The sequence below is a fragment of the Mugil cephalus genome, chromosome 17 (genome assembly GCF_022458985.1).
Source record: "Mugil cephalus isolate CIBA_MC_2020 chromosome 17, CIBA_Mcephalus_1.1, whole genome shotgun sequence".
In the NCBI taxonomy this organism is placed as follows: Eukaryota; Metazoa; Chordata; class Actinopteri; order Mugiliformes; family Mugilidae; genus Mugil; species Mugil cephalus.
Genome location: NC_061786.1, coordinates 22,929,739 through 22,954,715, shown reverse-complemented (window position 1 = coordinate 22,954,715; position 24,977 = coordinate 22,929,739). Strand labels below are relative to the sequence as shown.

At 44.1% G+C, this 24,977-nt stretch overlaps 1 protein-coding gene across 1 annotated transcript in view; it reads right to left on the bottom strand.

Moving 5' to 3' along the window:
* The window catches only part of syne2b (spectrin repeat containing, nuclear envelope 2b), a 136,334-nt gene that overhangs the window by 3,792 nt on the left and 107,565 nt on the right, over positions 1–24,977 (bottom strand). Inside the window, 16 exon segments of the mRNA XM_047611357.1 lie at positions 405–454; positions 821–889; positions 978–1,199; positions 2,025–2,114; positions 2,191–2,391; positions 2,472–2,683; positions 3,573–3,708; positions 3,858–3,994; positions 4,912–5,152; positions 5,230–5,424; positions 6,441–6,578; positions 7,825–8,007; positions 10,143–10,293; positions 10,724–10,911; positions 13,009–13,171; positions 23,947–24,113. Coding sequence (XP_047467313.1) covers positions 405–454; positions 821–889; positions 978–1,199; positions 2,025–2,114; positions 2,191–2,391; positions 2,472–2,683; positions 3,573–3,708; positions 3,858–3,994; positions 4,912–5,152; positions 5,230–5,424; positions 6,441–6,578; positions 7,825–8,007; positions 10,143–10,293; positions 10,724–10,911; positions 13,009–13,171; positions 23,947–24,113 — 2,543 coding nt within the window.

Below are 24,977 nucleotides of genomic sequence, written 5' to 3'. Positions count from 1 at the left end.
TTCTTTTATTTATTTTATTCTTTTATTTTACTCTTATGTTATTTTTGTAGATTTTACTCTTATTTGTGTAGATTTTATCCTTTTATTTATATTGGTTTAATTTTTTATTTGCGTCAATTTTATTCTTTTATTTATTGTATTTGTGTAAATTTTACTTTTTTATTTTATTTGCATAGATTTTATCCTTTTATTTATATAGGTTTTAATTTTTATTTATTTTATTTACGTAGATTTTATTCTTTCATTTATTTTATTTGTGTAGATTTTACTTTTATTCAATTTTTTTCTATATTTCTATTTCTCTTCATTTTGCTCTTTTTTTATGTGCTATATTAATACATTTTACCAGATTTATTGCATGTAAAGATGATTCTAAACATTCTCTGGTTCATTTAATAACTTACCTCCTCGCTGCTGCTTGTCTGACTGTAGCTTCTTGTCGACCAACGTCCTCCTGAAACGAGTCAGAGATGAGTCCGTTATTTACGAGAATAAAGATTTGCTCTGAGTTTAGTTCAGTTTGTTGCCTCAGCTGATCGTAAATATATGGACACAGTCATTTTACTTCTTACTGCTACTCACATCAGAAAAATATATTATTATAATCTTTCTATTATAAGCTTCTGTCAATCACTGCTTGAAGCCCCGCCCACATGATCTGATTGGTCCAGCAGAATCAGTTCCCAACGGAGAGACTCCAGATAAACAGACTCAGACTTTAAATAAAAACCTTATTTAAATATGATGCTCTGATATATTAAAGTAAATCTCTGGCTGTAGCGCCTCCTGGTGGCCTGGTGCTCATAGTTATATGTTTTACCTCGGGACGCACGGCTGAGCCGAGTGTTTCCAGACCAGCGCTGAGCTCAGAGCCGGTGGAGCTGGTTCCCTGAGACACAAACCAACAGATGAACTGGTTCAGTTTAAAGCTTTAAGAGGTGAAGCTCTGAGGGGGGAGTGAGGGGAGGAAGACTCACCCGTCTCCCCTGCAGCTCCGCCTCCACCCGGCGCAGGAGGAGCTGCAGCTTGTTGCCGATGACGTGGACCTTCTCCTTGGCCTCCAGACTCTCCTCCCCCGTGGCCTCCAGGAGGAGCTGGGACGAGATCTCCTGCAGGGAGGAAACCTGCCGGCGGCGGCTCAGGAGGTCGTCCTGAAGAGCCTGCAGGGGGCGACAGAGAGGACGGGACATGTTATCATCCTGCTACAGGATTTAAACTCAACAACATTTCGTTCAGGTTTAGACGACGAGCAGCTGAACGAAAACTCTGAAGATCTAAATCATTTGTTCATAAAGTGACTGAACTAGAAACTAGAACCAGGAGAATCAGCGTCCACCTGGAGACAGAGGGTTCAGGGTTCAGGGCTCTAGAAACTGAGTCTGGACCTGATTCCTGGACGTTAACGGGTCGTCAGAGAAATAGGTCCAGGTCCAGATGCTGCATCCTTCATCCCAGTCACCGTCAGAGATTTGTCTTTTTTTTTTTTTACAGACTATTTTAACAATAATCTGCTTGTGTTTGCTCTAATTACTTCAATGTCCACGTTCACTGATCCTAGTCATTTATTTTAACCTTTTTTTTTTAATTCCCTGCCCCCCCCACCCTGTATGTACTGTCTGTCAGAGTGATGTTATATTCTTGTAGATTTTACACATTCTTTCAAATTTAATACTTAAAACCTTTTATTGTTTCTTGTGTATATTTTTGTACTTTATTCTGCGTCACTGTGACAAAGTCATTTACCGTACGTGTGATAAATAACCAGACTGGACCAGAGGGACCTGAGCAGACTCTAGTTTCTAAAGAAGATCATGTCTTTTAATGTGAACAGATCATATTTTAGTAACAAATAAGCTGCTATGACCAAGCAATTTCCCTCGTGCATCATTTAAACCTGTCTAAGGACCCGGAGGTAAGAACAGGGAACGTTTGGACACTGAGCGTCTCCAGCAGATGATAAAGTTAAATGATTTGGTTGAATGTTGCTGGTGTCGGCTGCTCGTTACCGTCAGGACGTCCTGGACCTCGTTCGGACCGGACTCGTTCACGGAGCAGAGTCTGTTCTCGGCCTGAGCGAGCCACAGCAGCAGCGAGTGCAGCGTCTCGTGAAACTCCTGCAGAAGAAGAATGAGCTTGAATCAGCTGTGAGGAGTGAGGAGTGAGGAGCAGAGGACCTGGACCTGGTCTGACCTGACACTGCATGAGGCCCGAGTGCAGCCTCCTCTCCCAGAGGCCCAGGCCGCCGCACGCCTGCGTCCAGCTGTGATTGGCCGAGCTGAGCGCCTCCCTCAGCTCCCTGAGCTCGGCGCTGTCGCCCCGGAGGAAGTGACGGCTGCTCAGGTTGACGGAGATCATCAGACACTTGTAGCTGTTGAAGGATCTCTGCATGTCCTGGACAGAAGACACGGACGCTTCAGTCTCACTCACGCATCAGACTGACGGGAAGCGGGTGGACTCGTTGCCGTGGTTACCTTGAGTTTCCGGATGTTGGCCTCGACGTCTCGGACGCTGGCGGACGGTGCGATGGTCTGCAGACGCTCCAGCTCCGGCAGCGTCCTCCCCAGCCAGGAAGTGACATCACAGAGGTCAGAGTTGAGCTTCTGCCACTGATCCAGGTCCTGCTGGACCTCAGAGTCGCTGCTGAACCTCTGAGCCTGAAGCAGCTCCCAGCGCTCGATCACACCTGAGGGAAGAACCCGGAGTCACAGTCTGAGTCACCACCAACGTTTCATATGTGTGACCTTCTACTTCTGGTGTCTCACACGTCTGGAACCAGATTTAATCTGTTTTAATGATGATTTGACAGTTGGAGACTTTTGAAGGAACAATAGTGGAGACCTGTTAAATCAGGTTTATACGATGTCACAAAAAAACAAAAAACATCTATCTTTGTAGCTTCATTTTAAACATTTCAACACATGCACAAAAAACAAACATTAATGCATCACAGAGAAAAAATATAAACAATTAAAACCCAGAACTAAAGTCAGCTTTTAAACCACCTCTGCAGGATTCAGGTCTGATTTCTATTCAGTGCTGAATTCAGCCGTTAGCTGATTTAAATCTGTGTCAGGATCAGTTTAATACAGAAAGCAGATCTTTATTGCACAGTGATTTTTTTTAAAATCAGAACTGTTATTTAAATTTAAATTATGTTAATAATAATGACAATAAAGTCTCCTGATTCTTGATCCAGACAAACTTTCTACCATTAAAAAAACAAAACAAACCTGTGCAGATCTTGGTGCTAAATCAGAGCAGGATGATTTGCTAAAATAAAACTGACACAACAGCAACAGGACTTGTAACTCAGAGAGTTTGAAGACGTTTCATTCAAGCAGCTTCTTCTGAACAAAAGAACAAAACGTCTCAAAGGAACTTGTTTCAGCTTTATGTTCCAGGACCAGGAGGACTGAGATATTATTATAAACTAGATAAAATAATGTTGATTAAAAGATCTAAACTGGTTAAAACTGAATAGTTTTGCTGTTTTTAACCAGAGACAGGTTGAATGTAGAAGGACGTCCCTGAACCCTGCAGCCTCATGTCTGAGCTGGTTAAAGTGAGCGAACCTGTTCCTCTCTGCTTGTTGCTGCTGCAGGTCAGACCTTCGTCCTCCAGCTCCTCCTCCTCCTCGTTGTCGTTCAGGATCAGTTTCACTCTCTTGACGCTGTCGATGCTGCCGCAGCACTCGGACATCAGTTTGGCCTGAACACAGACACAGAGACGCTCTGATTAGAGCTGGACCAGGACCAGGACCAGGACCAGGACCTGGAGCAGGACCAGGACCAGGACCAGGACCAGGACCTGGACGAGGACCTGGACCAGGACGTAAAGCTGCACTGCCTCGGACTTACGTAGCCCTGCGGGTGGAAGGAGGCGCTGGTGGTGTGTTCAGGGGACGAGCTCAGCCCTCGGATCATCTTTCGGGGGACCCGTTTCCGGGACGGAGAGCCGGGCTGGTGCCAGCTGGGCGTGTCGGTCATGGACTTCACTGCAGAGAACGAAAGAACCAAAAGAAACTAAGATTTAAAAATCAATCAAGGGAACAAACAATCGAAGTTAAATGAGGTTCCTTGAAGTTTTTCCCAGATCCAGATCCGTCACATGAACAGAATAATTATTTAACCACATCTAAACAATTCATTGTTCCAAGATTTAACTTTAATAGTTAAATAGTGACCAGTCGTCTTGGCCTCAGTAGTTGACAGCAGCTGATTTGACTGAGCTACACTGTTAGCTTCTCTAATGCTAACACTGAAGCGTGGATTCACCTGGGAACCTGACAGAGTCAATGTGTAATATGCAGCCTTGTGATTGGCTCAGCAGTGATAGGGGCGGGGCCTACTGTGTACTTTTACCCCTCCTTCCTTCCTTCTTTTTCCATCCTTCCTTCCTTGCCTCCTTCCTTCACTAAAATATCTTGGATTCATCTTTATGTGTATTTAAAATAAAAATAAAAAATATATCAAAAATGTCAAATCAACCAAAGATGGAGGCCTATGTCGTAAGGAATTATCTCGCCACCATCATTAAGAGCTGAAGAAGACATTTGAATGAGACGTTGTGTTAAAGAAAGATTAATTACATGTGAAAGAAACGTGTAAAAATGAAAATGGACTCGACATCTGAAGCATCTGAAAAGCATCGTGCAGCTTTCAGTTCAAAAACGTGATTAAATATGTTCAGATCTTTGACTTTAAGGTCATGAGTGGAGGTGGATGCCGGGGCCACGGTTGCTAGGAGACAGGATGTTGGTCAATAACAAGCACATGAGCTTTAAGAAACAGCTCTGAGCATCCTGTGACGCCTGGAAGAGAGGGGGCGGGGTTAATGCGGGGGGCGGGGTTTACGTGACGTCTCCTCCGTGGGGGGCGGGGTTAGCGTGGGGGCGGGCGGCGTCACGGTTACCTGACAGGGCGCTGAAGAAGGAGGCGTCCTCGTCGTCTTCGTGTGAGGACGATCCTCCCACGTCCACCGTGTGGTCCCACTCCAGCGGGATGGAGTCCACGCTGACGGGCGTCTCCCGGCCCGAGCGCTCCAGGGGCGGCGCCAGGAGGTGGCACATGGTCTGTCGTCCGGCCGAGGCTCCGCCCACCGCCTGGACTCCCTCCTCCTCCTCCTCTGTCGTCTCCGGCTCCTCCTCCAGAACCTGCAGCTCAGAGAAGGAGGCGTTTTAAAGCTCTGCTGAATAAAGGTTCTGATCCGTGGGACCGGTTCTGCACGTACCGGTCGTCGGGTCACCAGGCGGTGGTGGAAACGCGCCACCCTCCCAAACACCTCCTGGCAGTACGAGTGCAGCTCCTCCAGCTCGTCCTCGATCAGGACGGCGTCCAGGGGGGCGCTCTTCTGGATCAGGTTCTCCCCGAACACGATGAGGCCGTCGATCTTGTTGGTGTTCAGGGTGATCTCCTGCTGGAAGCCCTGCACAGGAGAGACCAGAACCTTTAGGGGGGGCCCGGAGGAACCGGTCTAAGCCCCAGAACCTTCAGAGGGGGCCCGGAGGAACCGGTCTAAGCCCCAGAACCTTCAGAAGGGGCCCGGAGGAACCGGTCTAAGCCCCAGAACCTAAAAGGGGGCCCGGAGGAACCGGATTAAACCCCAGAACCTTCAGGGGGGCCCCGGAGGAACCGGTCTAAGCCCCAGAACCTTAGAGGGGGCCCCGGAGGAACCGGTCTAAGGCCCAGAACCTTTAGGGGGGCCCCGGAGGAACCGGATTAAACCCCAGAACCTTAGTGGGGGCCCGGAGGAACCGGTCTAAGCCCCAGAACCTTCAGAAGGGGCCCCGGAGGAACCGGTCTAAGGCCCAGAACCTTTAGGGGGGCCCCGGAGGAACCGGTCTAAGCCCCAGAACCTTCAGAGGGGGCCCGGAGGAACCGGTCTAAGCCCCAGAACCTTCAGAAGGGGCCCGGAGGAACCGGTCTAAGCCCCAGAACCTAAAAGGGGGCCCGGAGGAACCGGATTAAACCCCAGAACCTTCAGAGGGGGCCCGGAGGAACCGGTCTAAGCCCCAGAACCTTCAGAAGGGGCCCGGAGGAACCGGTCTAAGCCCCAGAACCTAAAAGGGGGCCCGGAGGAACCGGATTAAACCCCAGAACCTTCAGGGGGGCCCCGGAGGAACCGGTCTAAGCCCAGAACCTTAGAGGGGGCCCGGAGGAACCGGTCTAAGGCCCAGAACCTTTAGGGGGGCCCGGAGGAACCGGATTAAACCCAGAACCTTAGTGGGGGCCCGGAGGAACCGGTCTAAGCCCCAGAACCTTCAGAAGGGGCCCCGGAGGAACCGGTCTAAGGCCCAGAACCTTTAGGGGGGCCCCGGAGGAACCGGTCTAAGCCCCAGAACCTTCAGAGGGGGCCCGGAGGAACCGGTCTAAGCCCCAGAACCTTTAGAGGGGCCCCGGAGGAACCGGTCTAAGCCCCAGAACCCGAGCGGCCGGACTCACGTTGAGCTGCCTCATCTTGTCCTCGACGTCGCTCTCGGAGAAATGCTCCACGTTGGTGAGCTGCAGGTCCATCTCCGTCAGCCAGACCAGGATCCCCTCACGAGTTCCCTCGAAGTCTTCTCTCTGGGACGTGAAGTGCTGACGAGGACAAAGGTTCAGCTTCAAGAGGTTTCACCTCATCAGGTCATAATACAGATCCTCCCACAACATCTCCTCCTTCCTTCCTTCCTTCCTTCCTTCCTTCCTTCCCTTTCCCTTCCTTTCCTTTCCTTCTCATCCCTCCTTCTCTTTCCTTCCTTCCTTCCTTCCTTCCTTCCTTCTCATCCCTCATTCTCTTTCCTTATTTCCTTTCCTTCCTTCCTTCCTTCTCATCCCTCCTTCTCTTTCCTTATTTCCTTTCCTTCCTTCCTTCCTTCTCATCCCTCCTTCTCTTTCCTTCCTTCCTTCTCTTACCTTATTTCCTTTCCTTCCTTCCTTCCTTCTCATCCCTCCTTCTCTTTCCTTCCTTCCTTCCTTCCTTCCTTCCTTCCTTCCTTCCTTCTCTTACCTTATTTCCTTTCCTTTCCTTCCTTCCTTCCTTCTCATCCCTCCTTCTCTTTCCTTCCTTCCTTCCTTCCTTTTCTTTCCCTCCTTCCTTCCTTCTCATCCCTCCTCTTTCCTTCCTTCATTCTCATCCCTCCTTCTCTTTCCTTATTTCCTTCCTTTCTTTCTTCCTTCCTTCTCATCCCTCCTTCTCTTTCCTTATTTCCTTTCCTTCCTTCTCATCCCTCCTTCTCTTTCCTTATTTCCCTTCCTTCTCATCCCTCCTTCTCTTTCCTTTCCTTCCTTCTTTCCTTTTTTTCCCTCCTTCTCTTTCCTTCCTTCCTTACTTCTCATCCTCCTCTTTTCCTTCTTTCCTTTCCTTCCTTCCATCCTTCTCTTTCCTTCCTTCCTTTTTTCCCTCCTTCTCTTTCTTTCCTTCTTTCCTTTTCATCCGTCCTTCCTCCTCTTTCCTCCTTTCCTTCCTTCATTCTTTCCTTCCTTCTCTTTACTTCTTTCCTTTCCTTCCTTCTCATCCCTCCTTCTCTTTCCTTATTTCCTTTCCTTCCTTCCTTCCTTTTCATCCTTCCTTCTCCGTCCTTCCATCCTTCTCATCCCTCCTTCTCTTTCTTTCCTTCTTTCCTTTTCTTCCTTCCTTCCTTCCTTCCTTCCTATTGGCTCATTTTCCTGATAAATAATAGCAGAATATTTCAGTTAAATTAATTCTTTTCTTTTTCCTTCCAGGACTGAAATAGTCGTGTTTCCGTCTGGACGGAGCTCATGTCATGATGCAACAGCTCTGACCTAAATCCTGAGCAGCTCAGGGTGGATGTTTGGTTTCTCCTCCGTCTCCTCGCTGTCTCACCTTGAGTCTCCGGAGAACGGCGCTGACCCTCCTCTGGAGCCCGTCCCACCGCTGGTTCCCCTGATGCACCATGACTCTGAGTTTGCTGGCGGCGTCGGTGCGGTTCTCCCGGGCCAGACGTCGGTACTGTTTGTTGACCAGCTCCAGCTGAGTGAGACGCTCGTGAACCTGCCGCTGAAACGCCTGAGACCACAGAGGACAACGTCCCGTTAGAGGAGACACTGAGACGTCTCACAGCAGAGACACCTGGTAACAAACACACCGTTTACCCCAGAAAACATCTCTACAAGGAGCAGAGTGAACGTCCTGCAGAGATTAACTCAGGTTCATAGAGCACAGAACAAATGTACATTTATTTATTTATCTTCCCTCTGACACGTTGGAACTTTTCAGAAAAGATTAAAAACCTTTTCCTGTATCTGAATACTCTCAAAGTCAGAATAACGTCAGACGAACTTATTGGCCAAGTATGTGAACACAGGCGTGTCCAGCCCGTTCTCCCTAAACTTTGTCCCACCTCCCCCAAAAATAATAGGTGAAAAACTTTTTTTAGGTTTGTCTATGATAAGGTCATAATCAGCGTAACAGACTTAATTAGACGTTTGGACTTTAATGATCCACGAGGGAAATTACTTTGTCACAGCAGCTTCATAAAAATAAACAAGAAAAAACAAGAAAGATTAAATAAAATAAAAAATAATTATCTAATAAAACTAAATAAACCGTGAAATCAAAAAAATAACAGAATTAGTATCATGAACAAATGTTCCACATAAAAGGAATTTGACTCTGGTCACTTTTATTCTCTCGTACAGAAACTCAGAACTTAAATAAAAGTCAAAATAAATCTTGATCCATCTGTTGATCTACTCGACCAATCAGATCGTTTGGGGGCGTGGCCTGATGTTAACGAGCATTACGTCCTGATAGTAATGAGAGTCTGACTGCACACATGCAGGTCACCTGTATTTAGTAAACAACACTGTTTCAGACTGGATCCCTGTTGCCGTGGAGACGGAGATGAAGTCCAGATTAAGCTAATCTGAGTCTCTAATCCCGAGCGACACATCGAAGGTTAACCTCAGCTCAGACCGGGACACGACAGGAGACTCAGCGTGAGCTTCACTTCCACACGGACGACTTTACGTTCAGTGGCTTTAAGAACATTCATTATTAAAGGAACTTTAATGAAATGTCTTTAATCTGAGTCAGTCCCACTAGAGGCTGATCTGTTTATTATCTGTCTACAAAAGCAACTGGAGTTTCTCTAAGACGTTTCATTCTAAAAGACTTAATAAAAATAAAAATATAAAACATCTGTGGTTGTTTTCCACCTGAAACTCACATGACCAGAGAGTCTGTTAACAACCTGTAGTTGGAGGAAAGTATCAGCCACAACATTATGACCAGTGACAGGAGGAGTTAATAACATTTAAACCAACTCAGTGTTCTGACCTTTGACCTGGTGCTGAGTGGAGTGAAACCAGGTGAATGAAACGTTAGGAACAACTAAAAATAAAAACATGAAGAACAGCACGAGGTGTTGACCTGCCTCCAGATTCACTTCATCCCAAACTGATCAAATATATAAGATTCCCCACTAACTACAGCCTCGTGTGATTCTCTGATGAGTCAAAATAAAATAAGTGGTCATAATGTTATGCCTGATCCGTGTATATGTCGTCCTTTCCTCCTTTTTCAAACCGTTTCCCTTCTCTAAAGTAGTGGTCTTCATTCTTCTGATGGAGCTGGACCCAACGTTTCCCTGATGTAAACCAGCGTCTGGACATTAAAGTCACGTCACTAATAACGTGCAGATCGATACTGAAATATCGATACTTCTGATACCAGCTCTTTATGCTCTGAAATCGATTCTCAAATGAAAACGTTGTTTCTTATTTTAGTATTTAAACCAGTATTTTCTCATATTTCCTATGATTGTGTCTCTGGTTTGTCTGTTGTTGTATCATCTCGGCTACACAGTAAATGAAGCCACTTCAGGGTTTAACATAAATGACGTCTCGTGTTCTTTACGAAGCTCCGGGTGCAGCTGCTCTTTGTTTCTGATCCTTTTTCCTCTGAAAGTCCTTCAGTTTCCTCTTCATCCTCCAAAACAACAGCTCCAGTGAAACTTGCTGACTAGAGTCTAGAGGAGATAAACTCTGTAGATTTATACGACTAGCGGGGATTTAAAGTGTCAACGCGCTGCCAGACGAGCCGACAGGGACATTAAACTGATCTTTCTATCATCCTCCCTCCCTCCCTCCCTCCCTCCCTTCTCTCCCTCTTTCTCTGGAAAGTGAAGTGTTGCCTCAAACCTCAAACTTCTTGAGCTCCTCCTTGGCGCTGGTGTAGAGGACGTTGGAGGAGTCGGGGCTGGACGCCGTCGTCTCAGCCGTCTTCAGCCAGTCTTCAAAGCGAGAGTAGTCGTCCAGGAACTTGCACCAGAGACGCCAGGTCTCCTCGATCCTGAGGAGGACGAGGACGAGGGGGACGAGGAGGAGGAGGAGGAGACATTAGACATCGTAGTTTTATTTGGCCCTGCTCTCTAATTGCACTTGAGTTTGTCTTTGTCTTGTTTTTTGTTGTAGCTGATTTATAAAGTGTATGTAACTGTACTGAAGCTTCCCTGGACAAACTAAAAGAAATATAAACAACATAAAGTCTCTTATCATTATTATTATTATCATTATCATTACTCAGACATGAACCTAACTCTCCTCAGTTTGTATCTGGGGCCGTTCAGACTTTATTTGAATTCTGAAAACTCTTTGTCCTCCTCCGTCCTGTGAGTGTTGGACCGGAGACGTTTTTCACCTCAGTAAATTAGAGAAGCTGGAATGTGCTTTGCACGGATCCAGTTTTCACCCCGAACTGAAGCTCTCTCTCCCTCTCTCACCTCATCCTCCTCTCCATGGACATGGCGCAGATGTTCCTCCAGCGTCGGTCCAGACTCCGGCTCGTCTGCTGGATGGAGTCGTTCTCCGAGTCGCTGCCGCAGGCGTCGGCGTCGTGGAGCAGGACGTCGCACAGCGTCAGCACCGAGGCCACGCTCTCCGTGTGCTGCTCGATGTCCCGCTGCAGGTCCTGGAAGAAAGACGCACACGTTTAGACCAAACGTCCTCCAGCAGCCGGAGACGCATGGAGCTCATTATGGAGCGTCCAGAGATTAAACAGCTGTTACATCTTTACCTCTTTTAGCAACAGAAGAAGAAGAAAAAGTATAATGAGACCTGTTAAATAGTATCAGGTCATTAACAGACTCTAGTCGTTAGTTTTTTGGATCTTCTTAAAGCTGAGAAATAAAATAAAAATTATTTCTCATAATATTTATAGATTATTTTCATCTTTAACATTTTTTCTTAACATTAAAGAAATTGTCGAGGTAAAATAACTTCTTCCAAAGCATTAAAAATGTGTTTTACTTATATTTCATTTCAAACAAAAGTTCAATTTTCAGTGTAATTGATTTTATTTTTTAATAACAAAACTTAGTCTTGAGGAGAAATTCGTCTTTCTGAGAATATTTTCCAAAATATTAAAAAATGTTTTTCAGTAAATAAAATGTCCAACTTTTGTCTAATGGAACCGGAACCGAAAATATTTTTGTTGATATATTTTTATCCGTCTTGTTGTTTTGACACAGACATTTTAAATAGAAATAAAGACATATTTAAACATGTATTATTATATTATTATCACTTTTTTTCAATATTAGTAATAAGTTATTAATATAAGTTAAAATAAATATATTAAATTACACTTTCTTTTCTCTCTCCCTCTAACAGATGTTTTAGTTTTAGTCTGACTTAAATTCTTCCTAAAGGAGCGTTTATAGATTTAATATATTTTATATTTAATAGTGTGACTGGCTTCCGTTCTGTCGCCTCCTGTTTTGTTCGGCTGCCTCTCTCTGCGTTGCCATGGCAACGCGTGAAGGCTTAAAAGAGCCTATCCATCCCTCATCCGCTAATGGAGAGACCTGCAGCTTTTCTTATTTTCTGCGCCACATCTTCCTCCACTCTGAACAATTTCATCATGTTTTCTTTTCTGTTTTTTTCTTTCCTGTCCGTCATCCGTCTCTCTGCTTTATAATTTCTTTTTTAGGCGTCTTTTCTTGTCCAGATTCAGACAGGACGCTTGAGTCCAAATTGTTTTGCAGATTTGAAGTGTTTCTTTTCTTTTCTTTTTTTTACTGCCATCACTGTTCACATCTGAACGTGTCAATACATCCTGCTCCTTCCTCCACTTTCTGGACAAAAACGTCCCATGTTGTCGTTTTATTTTAAGAGTCAGCAGCTTTTTTTTTGTGGATTAAAGCTTCTTAAAGCACTCGGGCTGACGTGTTTGTGGCAGAGTGGAGCACTCAGAAAGTTTAGAAGTGGTCGGAGCAGTGAACTCACGCCAGCTGAGCTACGGTGGCCGGCTTTTAGGACGCAGGCCACGAGTCGAGTCTTAAAAGTGTCTGTGACTCAGTGTGAGTCAGAGTCACATGAAACAGAAATCATTAGCAGAGCGGAGCAGGTTTATAGGAGCCACCTTTGTGCTGCTTTTACAGCATTAAAGTGGAGCTTGATAAAGTTTGTTGCTCTGCAGGAACATTTAGTGGATATAAAAAACTTTCATGCCTTTATTTTGAAAATTAAAATCTTTGCAGCAAACAGCTCGGATCTGGTTTGAGGACGTTCAAGACCAGATCACTTAGTGGAGCAGAAGAGTCTTTTTACTTTCCTCTCGGTGCATTTAGCAGCTCTCAGCCCCGTGGGACACGGCTCCTCCTGGGACGTTAGTTTTCACCCCTCATCTCATCATCATCCACCTGCTGGGACTCGGACACAGGGACATGTCCAAGCTTTGTCCACCTTATTCTGAGCCTCCATGATGGAGCTCTACATTTACCTCAGAGCTGGGGACGACGTCACACTGAGCTCTGTGGCATTTTAACTTTTAATCCAACTTTATTCTCTGTTATCACCACTTATCTATGGGTGAATATTGGTTAGATGGATCCAACATGGCGCCCAAGAAACATGTGACCAGCTCAGAATCAATCAGCACAGAGGGACAGATCAGACGCTCTGTTTCCTGGTTGGACAGACTCTCTGTAATGGTCACTGCCATTGAGTGTGATTTGCGGTGTCTCTCCAGAATAAGTCCAGAATAAGTCCAGACTTCCAGACTCACCTGCTGCTCGGCCAGTTTCCTCTGGATCTCGTCGCTGTGGCAGACGCTGTAAACCACCGGCTTCGCCAGCTCGGCCTCGATGCGCGACAGCCACGTCCTCAGGTTGCTCATGTTCTTGTCGAGCTGCTGAACCGTCACCAGAGTTTCCTTCAGCTTCCTCACCCTGCACAGAAAACACACAAACAAACAAAACTTTAATGATGCACGAGGGAAAAGGCTGAGAAAAAGGTGAAATGTTAGAGTACAGGATAAAAACCACAGCAAAGCACGAAGCATTTACATGACGACACATTATTGTTCCATATTAACCAAATAAAAGGAAATGGTGCATTACAGGAACTAACTTAATCATTTTAATGAACACTGTAAAAACAGCATCACTAGAAAGGAGCAAAAGATTCTTATATTTCATCAAATCATCTTGTATTAAGAAAAAAAAAGACAAAAATCCTTAAAATAAGCATCAAGTTCTCGTTTCTGAACAAAATATAAGACGTATTTCTTTCTTTGCAGAGAAGAAAGAGCAGAAACCACCTCTGTGTCTAATGAATCAACAGGTCAAAATCATCATCAGCATCATCTGCCTCAGATCTTATTACACGAATGAACCGGAGCCTCAGATTTGTTGTAGTGGTTTGTTTCAGAGTCAGGAACGTGCAGCGATGCTTTGGGCCGGAGACGACACCACGTTGACCTACATCTGACTGAGAGCTGCTGCCGTCTGGGACTCACAGGCTGCATTCCAGGTCAGTGACCTACATCAGTTCATTCCTGCACAAAGCGAATTCCACGACTGTGTCACCAAAGCCCATCTCTGAATATTAGTCAGCACTGGTGGAGCTGGATCTGGTTCTGGTTCTTCTCTCGTTTTAACTGATTTAAACGTAAATAATCGACGCTGGTCTGAAGTGTCTCCGTTAGGAACCGATTCTGCTCCAGAGTCTGAGAATCTACACTGATCAATTCTCACGTTTCAGAAAACACACGACAAACTGACAAAGAAATTATGTAAATGATTTGTCTTATGTTTTAAATTCCTCTTGATGCTCTGCTAAACTTATATCAGCCTCTATTTCAGCTTCATTTGAACTGTTGTTATACGATGCAACACACAGAAATTACACATTTTACAAAATAAAGTCATTCTCGTCCGCCTCCTCGTCTATTTTTAGAAAGAAATTAAAATAAAAATTGCTGTTGAATAATCGTTTGATCCAAGTTTGGTTGGTATTTTGATTCATGTACCTGTGTCTGATGTGTTTAAATTCTTTTTTTCATAACTTATTGTTGTGTTTATGAGCTGAGGACATATTTGATGCAAAGGCACGGTGGTCACAGCATCATGTTAAATAAGCTTTTGGAGTTTCTTAGCCTGATGCTGCTCCTGCAAAGATCAAACATTTGCTGGGTCACAGATCATTTGAGGTTTAATGTGGTGATGGACAGAAGAGCAACAGGAGTCACGTTACCTGAGAGATGTAGAGTTAAATTAGTTTAGAACTGAACATCTCTGTGTCGGTTTCTACTGTAAAATCGATTCTAAATGTGAAGAAAGAGAAGAGTTTTAAAAATCGTGGCTCCATCTGTGACTCCACGTTCTCTTCAGCTTCATCGCGTTTACTTTAATTATTCTTGAGACGTGTCCAGAGCTGGAACGTGACGGGATCTGACTACTTCCTGGACCAACTCACTGGACTCATCTCTCAGATTCAGGAGCTTTTTCCTGTGATATGTGCAGGATACTTTTATTTTTTATTCTGTTCTATTTTATCTTATTATTTATGTTTTGTATAGTCGACTCTTTGCTCTTGTTATTTTTCTGACCCTTTGTTTACTGTTGCAAACTGGAATTTTCCCATCGTGGGACAAATAATTCTAATTCTACGTCAGGTTTAAACTGAACCTTCAAAAAAATAAAATAAAATAAAAAAATGGAGGAGATACTCAGGAGACCCCCCCATGTTTGAACCCCCTGTAAACTGATGCTCTCGTCCTCAGAAATGTGAAGATGATCCCTGATGAAACGATGCTGGTGAACAGCGTAAAGAAACCAGCGATCGACGACATTTAACCTCGGCCGTCGCGCCAACGTGAAGCGGTGAAAACGAAGCTGCAGCTGCTTCAGACGATGCAACAAGCGTCTGTGATGCTGAAGCTGAGGGACGGACTGGAGGCGTCTTCATGTCTCTGGTAGATGGACATTTAAAGCCTCATAGAAATACCAGCACACACACGAGGCTGCAGCCACAAAGCCCGACCCATCCCCCTTCCCTCCCTCCGTCCTCCCTCGTGTCTCCTCCACCTCCTTCTCCTCTTTATCATAACAAAACGTCCCCTGTCTCTGTCCCCGTCCTGCTCTGCAGCCCCGGCTCCTCTGGATCGGGGCGAGTACTTACAGGCTGGCGAGGAGGCTACTCCACGATGGCGGCTCATCCGCTAGCGAGCACTAGCCCTCCATCTCTCCCCCCTCCTCCCTCCCTCCCTCTCCTGTAAATCTGCCTCCCCCCTCCTCTCCCTCCTCTTCCAGCTTTTACAAACAGCTGGATGCAGTAACAGGTTCACTCCAACATGCACAGACCTGGATCTGCTTTATAAAAACAGAAAAATCGGTTCCCTGTGTTGTCTTCAGACCTGTTTCGTCCTTTTTTACAGATTCTTTTTGTGAAATAATCTGCTTCACTGTCCACGTTTCCTATCTTACCAATTATACTATATTTCAACTCTTTAATTCCCAGCCCACAGTTTACATTGAGCTCCAGGAGCTGCACCTTTAATCACAACGTCGCCATATTGGCAGGAAACTGCTCTTCTCTGATAATTATTCAGTTACCAACTGAAATCAATTAACTAATTAACCTGAGGCTGTCGTGTCCCAGGTCGACAGAATAGTCAGAAACAAAGATCCTGCAAGAGGCAGATGTGGATTAATGCAATAAAAGTAGAAAACGGAGCAGTGAGATCCCAGAACAAACAGATTTCTCTCGTGTAGAGATCACTTTCTATCAGGGACAGAATCCAGCGTTTTTAACACGATGTCCAACAGATTTCTTTTCATAAAGGCAGGTTAGACTGATGTTTATAATGTGGATTAAGAACGGATGTTACTCAGAGACTGAATGATTGATTGAGAATGATTTTCTGTATGTTGTGGTGCATGTAGACATTCATTTAAACATAAAAGATAATATAACAGAGACTATTTATCTCAGTGATTAACTCCTGGACTACTGAATGTGCATCATGAAGCCTGAATGTTTCCAGACACAGACACAAAGTTAATGAGGTGCTTCTGTATATCTGGATGCTACAGATCAGGAATATCGTCACCGCCGCCTGTTTTAACGCTCAAAAAAACTAAACCTGAGTCTGGGTCTGTCATGTGTCACCTGCTGAGTTCTGTCTTGTACCGGTCGTTTTCCTGCCAATATGTCGGCATCAACAAAAAAAGTCACATGATGCCTGAAGCTCAATGCTCACAGTCAGAGCGATGATAGATTCTTGTATATATAGACTCAAACCAGGACATTAGCGCCCCCATGTGTCCTGGAGGGATGAGGTTCTGATGCTGGAATGCAGTGTTGGTTCATCTCCAAACATTTAAACCAAACTATTCTGCTCTGGTCTCATCTGTCCACTAAACATTGTGTCTCACAGATATGTGATATCGGCTCATTTTTCCTGAATAAACAAATACACAAAACTCTTTCTAACGCACGAATCACAGCGAGTATTTCTGGAGCTTCGTGTCGACAGCAGTGATATTGTTTTTCTGCAGCTCCGAGCGGCGGCCGAGTAAAGACAGAAGCCCATTAAAGCTGAGCAGCTTACAGGTGCAGGGCCGAGACGAAGCCGCTGACACAGACAGACCCAGCGGGAAACCCCCCGGCTGCAAAACCTCCATCTGCCACCGGCTTCAGATTCACAACCAGCCGCCCGCGGCTCAGAGCACTCAGAGCAAGAAACACACTGAGGGGCTGAATGATTGAGACGGCAACAGGTGGAGCAGGAAGAAAGAACAACAAGGGAAAACAAAAAGAAAACACACATGTAAATCTAAACCTCTGCACAGACGCAACGTGAAAAACCGACGGCTCCAGTGTCTGTTATGTAAATGGTTGATGTGGTTTTATTCAGACATGAAACACAAAAAACAAGCAGCTGAACAGGGTTGAAAAATAAAATAAAAGGTTAATTTAAAGTGTTAATGGTTTATTTAGAAAAATAAAAATGTGTTAAATGTGGTTCATGTCAGTTGTTAAACTAGTGATAAATATATCAACAGATGTCTGTTTTTTTGAGGATCATTCTTAAAATAAATCACTTAAACAATGTTTTTCACCCGATGTAGGGATGAGAGTTATTGATTATCACCAGGTTTTCACTGTTGTTTACATGCATCTTTTTTTCTTATTATTTTATTATTAATAAAATTAATATTTTTCTAATTATTAGTTATTTATTCATTGCCACAAACTCGCTGTAGCTAGCTAACATTAGGTTAGGCTCTGATATTCTGATGTTATATATATATATATATATATGTATGTATGTACGCAGCCAAACTCTTTGGCATCGTTTCCATAGTAACGGTTGCTAGGATGTATGATTGGACAATTACAGTTTGGGGGCGGGGTTTTGTGAAAGCTCCATGGTAACGAGGAACGATGCAGCACAGAAAAAAATTGAGTAAAAGTATAAAATTCATCGGAAAAATGTAGTGAAATAAAAGTGGAAGTACTTTACTTTATTGTCCGGTTACGTCTTTAATACTTCAGTGTATTTGTTTGCTAACAGACTTTAATATAGTTATTGTTTGTCTGACTTAGCAACAGTAACACAGGAAGTGGAGACAAAGGGAAGGAGCCTCCTGATTGGTTGTCAGCCGACCAATCAGAAGACCAACAGAGAGTCAGTCGCAGTAGAGACGCTAATATTACGTTAGCATGTCTTATTATGAGCTCAACAAATCCAAACATTGTTGATGAAATACACAATTAACTTTCAGAGAGACGAACTAACAGCTTCTGGAAACATCCTGGAGACACTTCTGTTGTCACTGATGCCTTGTAGCTCGAGACCTAATCATTAGTTTTCTATCACACAATCCTCAACAACCATCCTTCAACAACCTGACAGCCGTAGCCATGACAACCGGCTCCGCGACGATAAAAGCCCCAAACAACAGGAGTGCAAATAAAGAGTGAAGTGGAGTAAGTGAACCGGTGCAGGTGTGAGGAGGCCGAGGAGGAGCCTGTTTGTAAAGACGAGCGTCTGCCTCGTGTGCATCTTATTCAGAACAATGAGCGGAGAGGACGGAGGCCCCCGGGAGCCGAGGGCCCGGCCGCACAAAGGCCGGTGTCAGCAGACGGCAGCTGCTGGGCCGGTGACGGAGCAGCCGGGTTTGTTTTGGGGGACAAAGGCGAGCGGGCGGGCGAGTGTCGGGTCTAATCCCACTGCGAGTCAGACCTCAGTGGTTATCTGCTGCAGAGTGGCGAGGCGACATGAAGACAAAAGACTCAGAGTCAGACATGAGCGACTGGGAATCAGCTCCTCCTCAGCTCCGTCAGCCTCTATCTAAACATGTGACACAGAGCTGCAGGACTCTGGCTTCAGACTAAAACCACCGACACAACCCGCGGATCACAGCAGCTCTGACAGCAGCAACGCTTTAAAGGACGCAAGGTGTTCAGAAACACACGCTGACTGTGATAATACGAAATATAACAGAGTTAAAGGCCAAACGTTGGTCCATCCATCACAGTTTCTCTCAAAATAAAAGATATTTCTGAAATTTTGATAAAGTACAACTGGTGTTTGTACCTATTTCCATTGGAAAGTTAGAGTTAAGGTCGATGGACTTCAGATGAACTGGTCACATGACGCCTACATCATCTCCAGAGACAAGGAAATGCAAAAAATTAAATAAATAAATGCACTTTTGCGATAAACTTTTCTACTGATACGTCTGAAAAACCACCTCATGAGCGTAGAGATGTTTTAGCTTTAGATATTTGAGAGTTTTTTAGACATGGAGATGTTTTCTGTATTTCTAAGGTCGTGGGAACTGTAATAAAATTAGACAAATAACAGCCATGTTTAGGTTTGTTAGCATAGAAATATGTTACAAGCCAGTGGCTAGAAGTGAAACCTAAAGTCGGCAAACAGCAGAGGAAATAACCAGACTCATCTCCATGTTAGCTCTATTATTACAGGTTTTCAACGTTTCTGTTTGGAAACGTCGTCCTGCATTGGAGTCTCAGTGCAGCATCTCTGGTCGTCTCCATCAGCAGAGTCTGACTCCACCTAAAATCTGATGAGCCACAAACGCCAACACTTCCCAGAGTCACAGAGCTTTTAACAACAGGTGCGTCCCAGACGGGTCCTTTTAATTGTGCATAACTTTAAGACTTTATAAAACAATCTGTATCTGCAGCAGGTTGTAAACATATTTATTTCTGCTGTTAAGTTGGACACTGTGGAACTAGCATCTAGTGGACGTTAAAGGAACTGCATTTTGTGAATCTGCACACATTTATAAAAGATAAAACGAAGCATAGTGAAGCTCCGTCTTTATGTCTTAGATCTTTTTTTCTATTTCCAGAACAGATGAGCTGAATTAACTTCAGAGCAGTTCTTTGCACCTAGTGGTGACAAGTGGCACTGCAGCTTGAGACATTTCTGGTATTAAGATTCATCAGCTTTCATGTGTTCGCATGTCGATGGTTTTAAAGGTTTGATGAGATCCGTCCACTGTGTTTCAGTGGCTCAGAGGGTCTGACTCGTGTCTGGATTAGACCGGTGGTGGGTTTAGTGAGGGCTGGAGCCCACTGATCTTTAAAGCTACTTCTGCAGACACACGGGTCACATTTGTTTTTTGATTTCACAAGGGCGGTGGCAGAGTTTCTCTGATAGTTTACAAATGGGAATATATGTTTAGTGGAGTTTTAACACCCTCAATAAAGACACAGAAGCATTTGATGGGTTTGATGTGGAGGAGCTGGTCTACACAGATCCCTGATTTAATTTAATTTCCCGAGCCGAGAGGTTTTCTCCATGTGGCTCAGCAGCAGATTCTTTCACAGCGACGAGTCTCGTGCCTCAGCATCAGCTCATTAACAGGCTTAACCCTGTTATGCTGCTCAGCCCCTGATGGGGGGGAGGTGGAAGGGGGAGGGACAGGGTCACTATTGTGTGTCACCCTCTCCACTCGTTCTATTTTTAAAAGACAGAGGTCACGTCTCTGCACCAACAACCTGTCACCATGATAAAGAGCTCACCACTCACTGGCCTCGCTACAATAAATAGGATGTTATGAAAAGATTCAGATGAGCTGATGCTTCTGTTCCAGGTATTTTTTTTAAAATGACTGGATGGATTTCAGGCTTCAGCCAAGTCTGATCCTATTTATTTTAGGTCTGTGAAGCAAAAACACGTCTCTGCAGCGTCAAAACATCATCGTTGTCTTCGTTAGCTGAAATCAGAGTCAGATGTCAGTAACTAGTGAGATGTGGGTGTTTGGTGGTTGATCATCATCCAATAAAAAGACTAAACAGAATCCAGAGTCCACTCAGGTTAAAGGCTGCAGCCAAACAACAACAACAAACACTGAACGTTTAAAAGGAGAGAAAACCAGAACATTTCTGGAGCAGAGAACACAAAGTACGAGCTTCTCTCTCCACATTAACTCTGACTGGAAGAAACATTCACTGGACTGAATCCAGGAGGAGACAAGGACGGACTTCAGGAAGCTGCAGGAGACCAACTCTAGGACGTTTGTAATCAGCAGATACTTAATATTCTGAATATCAGCTATATCCATTCTTTTTCTTCACCATCAGCTGGATCTCCTACTGTTGCTTCCCTCCATATGAGCTAAAAGCTCAGATCACATCCAGACCCCAGCGCTGAAGCTGATGTTCACCAACACAGAGCAACAGCTGTGACTGGTTCGCTTGGTAGCAGCATGTTTTTGCTTTAGTATTTCTGGCTGTTTCTCCATCTCCACAATTTTAGAACTGATAGTTTTGAATCACAACAGATGGAACATACAGAGGAAAGGTTGAGGAGGTTCATTCATAGGTGCAAACATTTGTACAACTCGTCTTCAGCAAAATTTGGGCGAAGCACCAACTCGTGTTTGGATGGAATTATTACAGAACGAACCAGACTGACGAGCAGTGGTGTAGGTTCTACGTCCTGCAGAACCTTAAATCAGCCTTTAACCAAAAGACGTCACTTGTTGAGTTTTGAGAAGAAGTTTTGCTGCTGCACCGAGTAGCTTCTTCAGTTCCAGGAGCTGCTGGACGTTTGTACGTAGCCTTTACAGACTTAAATCAGGCTTTGGTTTTTCTAAAATGTGGTTTTCTATCTTTTCTAACCCTCTGGTTTCTGGAAAACCTGCTCTACACAGTGAACGACAGCCGCCGCGAGAAAACGTAGAAGAGTGGACGGTAGAACGAGGGAGAATTTTCTGACAGAAATGGACGTGATGTGGTGCAGATGCATGAATCCAGCTTTAAACACAGAACGACCCTCTGACGCTAGTGAAGCTTCCAATCAAACCTGCAGTCGGTAGATTTCTAAGTGATTCAAAACAGATGAAAACTAGAAAGCGTCTGTATGTGTGAACGTAGCCCGGCCTCCAGCTCTAAGTCAGTCTCACGGAGGATAAGTCGCCTCCGTCCATCACCTGCTCTGCTTCATGGACTCAGTTCATTTAGCTCAGACGAATCCTCCATCTACCGAACGCTGAGTTCACTCGTCATCAGTAAACAGTCCATCATGTGGTCACTGCTTTTCACCCACTGTCCTGTTGTTTGGCTCAGATGTAATTGCCGTGCGCTCCTGCTGCACGGCAGAGACACAGCAGGGAATAATTACCCGACTCTTTGACTGGGGGGAACTCAAATTTACCAAAACAGAAGAAGAAAAGGCCTAAAGCTGCTCCACTAATGCGTGATGCTGCTTTCTGAGATGAGCCCAGTTAGTGGAGAGAACACGTAATTGTGAAGCAGCTAAATGACTGGTGCTGGATAAATAGTGGAGATAGAAATGGAAGTCAAAGCTCTAAATGTGGACACATGAGTTAGGATGACAGAGTTTCTTCCATTGGAGATGTTTTTATTATTGCCGTCCCCCGTGTGCTCCATTTAGAGGCAGGTGCAGCAAAGAAACACAAGGCGCTCGCGCCAGATAATCTAAAACATTATATGACTGAAAGTGTCTCCTCCCGTCCATCGGAGACTGAACAGTCCCCCAATAAACCATAAAGTGAATATTTTACATTCTCATCCAATATATTCAATATTTATTCCGGCCTGTTACTAAGACGTTTATTCACTAGAACAATACACGGTTTAGAGTTCGGCCTTTAAAAATAAACTAGTTCCACATCCAGTCTCTGGTTCAAAGCACAGTCGGCTTCTTCATCTTGTTTTTTCGTGCACGACCCTAAACAGCCCTAAATGCCTTCCAGGAGAGTCTGTAACGAAGCTCTTTAAATAACTGCACAAACACAACTAATAGCTGCTTTTACTTGTAATGAACCGTGTATTGGACCAATGAGCTGCTGAATAAACTGATGCAGGAACGTAGCAGCAGCTCGTCCCTCGGTGCCGGGCCGAGGTCTGTATTTATGGATTAATAATAATAATGTCTCTCTATCCTCTCTAGGAGCTTTTCCTGCTCTAATCTGCAGCCACGGTGGAATAACATCTGTGCTGCTCCAGCAGATAAAAGCTTCACGTGTTGGAACATGCAGCAGTAAAACAGAAACACTCAACATGCTGCTTTTTCTGAATTCAGACAAATAACAAATAAATAAATAAATAAATAATATGTGGAATTCATTCACTTTAGCTCACATGTTGCACAAATTACAGCATAAATATGTAGGAGGGGTTCAGAGACCCTGAAGGGACCAAATGGGCTGGATCCATGTCCCCATCAGGTGATTTAGGACATTTAGGACTTTTATGTGTTATGAAACTGGTTTAGGAACTGGTTGGAGACTGGGTTTGGACATGGCTATAAACTGGATTTGTACATGGTTATAAACTGGTTTGGGACCTGGTGATAGACTGGTTTATAGACTAGTTTTGGACATGGTTATAAACTGGTGTAGGACTTGGTTATCATCTGGATTTACATGGTTACGTACTGGTTTAGACTAGAGATAGACTAGTTTGGGACCTGGTTATAAACTGGTTTTGTACATGATTATAAACTGCTGTAGGACTTGTTTATTTACTGGATTTACATGGTTACAGACTGGTTTATAGACTAGTTTGGGGCCTGGTTATTAACTGGTTTAGGACTTGGTTATAACCTGGTTTAGGACTTGGTTATTAACTGGATTTTTATGGTTACATACTGGTTTATAGACTGGTTTGGGACCTGGTTATAGACTAGTTGTGAACTTGGTTATTAACTGGTTTTGTACATGATTATAAACTGGTGTAGGACTTGTTTATTTACTGGATTTACATGGTTACACACTGGTTTTTAGACTGGTTTGGGACCTGGTTATAAACTGGTTTGGGACTTGGTTATCATCTGGATTTACCTGGTTATGTACTGGTTTAGACTAGATATGGACTAGTTTGGGACCTGGTTATAAACTGGTTTTGTATGTGATTATAAACTGGTTTAGGACTTGTTTATTAACTGGATTTACATGGTTACACACTGGTTTTTAGACTGGTTTGGGACCTGGTTATAAACTGGTTTTGGACAAGTTCTTGCTACGATAAAGGTAACTGAACATGCTGTTGTTTGTGAGGAGGTTCAGATCCTTTACTGTTTGCATCAGGCTTCTGCAGATGTGGCTTTGACATATCTGGTGCCATGTGAGTGTTTAGGAGGTTTAGAGCTTCACCACCCACAGCCTGGTCTCAACACATCCACCCAGTCTGACCCGAAACCAAAGCGTTATCCTACCTGGTCTCGATGTGGTCGAACAGATGCTGCCAGCGGTCGTTGACGTCCTTCAGCTTGTCGTTGATCTCCGTCTCCTTCGTCCTGTTGCTGGCGGTGATCAGCTGCTGTCCCAGCTGCTTCAGGTGAGTTTTGTTCTCACTGAACAGGTTGATCTCCTCCATGCAGTCCTGAAGGAGCAACACATGTAAGAGTCGGCATTTACAGTCACATTTCACCTGATAATTCCTCTACAAATACAAATAAAGTGACACATTTTCATTTGTCCTGACTTGACGGGGAGGTGATGCCTATTTTGGAGCAAGCTGTAAAGAACATGTTTCACATTGTCACTTATTTATTCATCTCGACCCTGATGTTAGTTATTTTTAGGGATGAAACGAAGCATCGTGAGACGGTTAAAATCGAGATGATTCAAATCAGCCGAGATGAAAAATTAATGGCGATGCTCTTTTTAAACAGCAGAGGGCGTAATCTCAAAAAACAAAACAAAAACGTAAATCCCAAACTAGGAAAACATACAAGCTTTAGTTTATTATTCATTTAGTTATATTGATGTGGGATAAGAAGAGGACGTATGCGTTGTATTACACAGTTTACGCTACGTCAAATAAATAAAAACGTATTTCTTTAATTTGTTAAAATCTAATTTGTAGTTTTTATATATCTAAATAAATGTGTTTTTTAAATATACATTTATTGCGTAGTCTGTGTTTCGTTAAGTTACATGCTGCCTCAGAAATGTGTTTTTTGTCTGAGAAATAATTAAAGGAATCTTTTTCAGTCAGGATTTGTCTGTAAACTCAGAGAAAATCATCTCTCTGTTAACTGAGCGGGAGGTGATCTATATTTTAGAACAAGCTGTAAGAACGTGTCTATTATAAAAGTTACACACGTTAAGTCATTATTTTTTTTATTTATCTCCACATCTACATTATTTCTTTTAACGAACCAGCTCAGATTGTAAATAATCCCTGATGTTTTCAGTAAATGGAAGCTGTGCTAATGCTAGTAGCTAACAGCTACAAGGACGG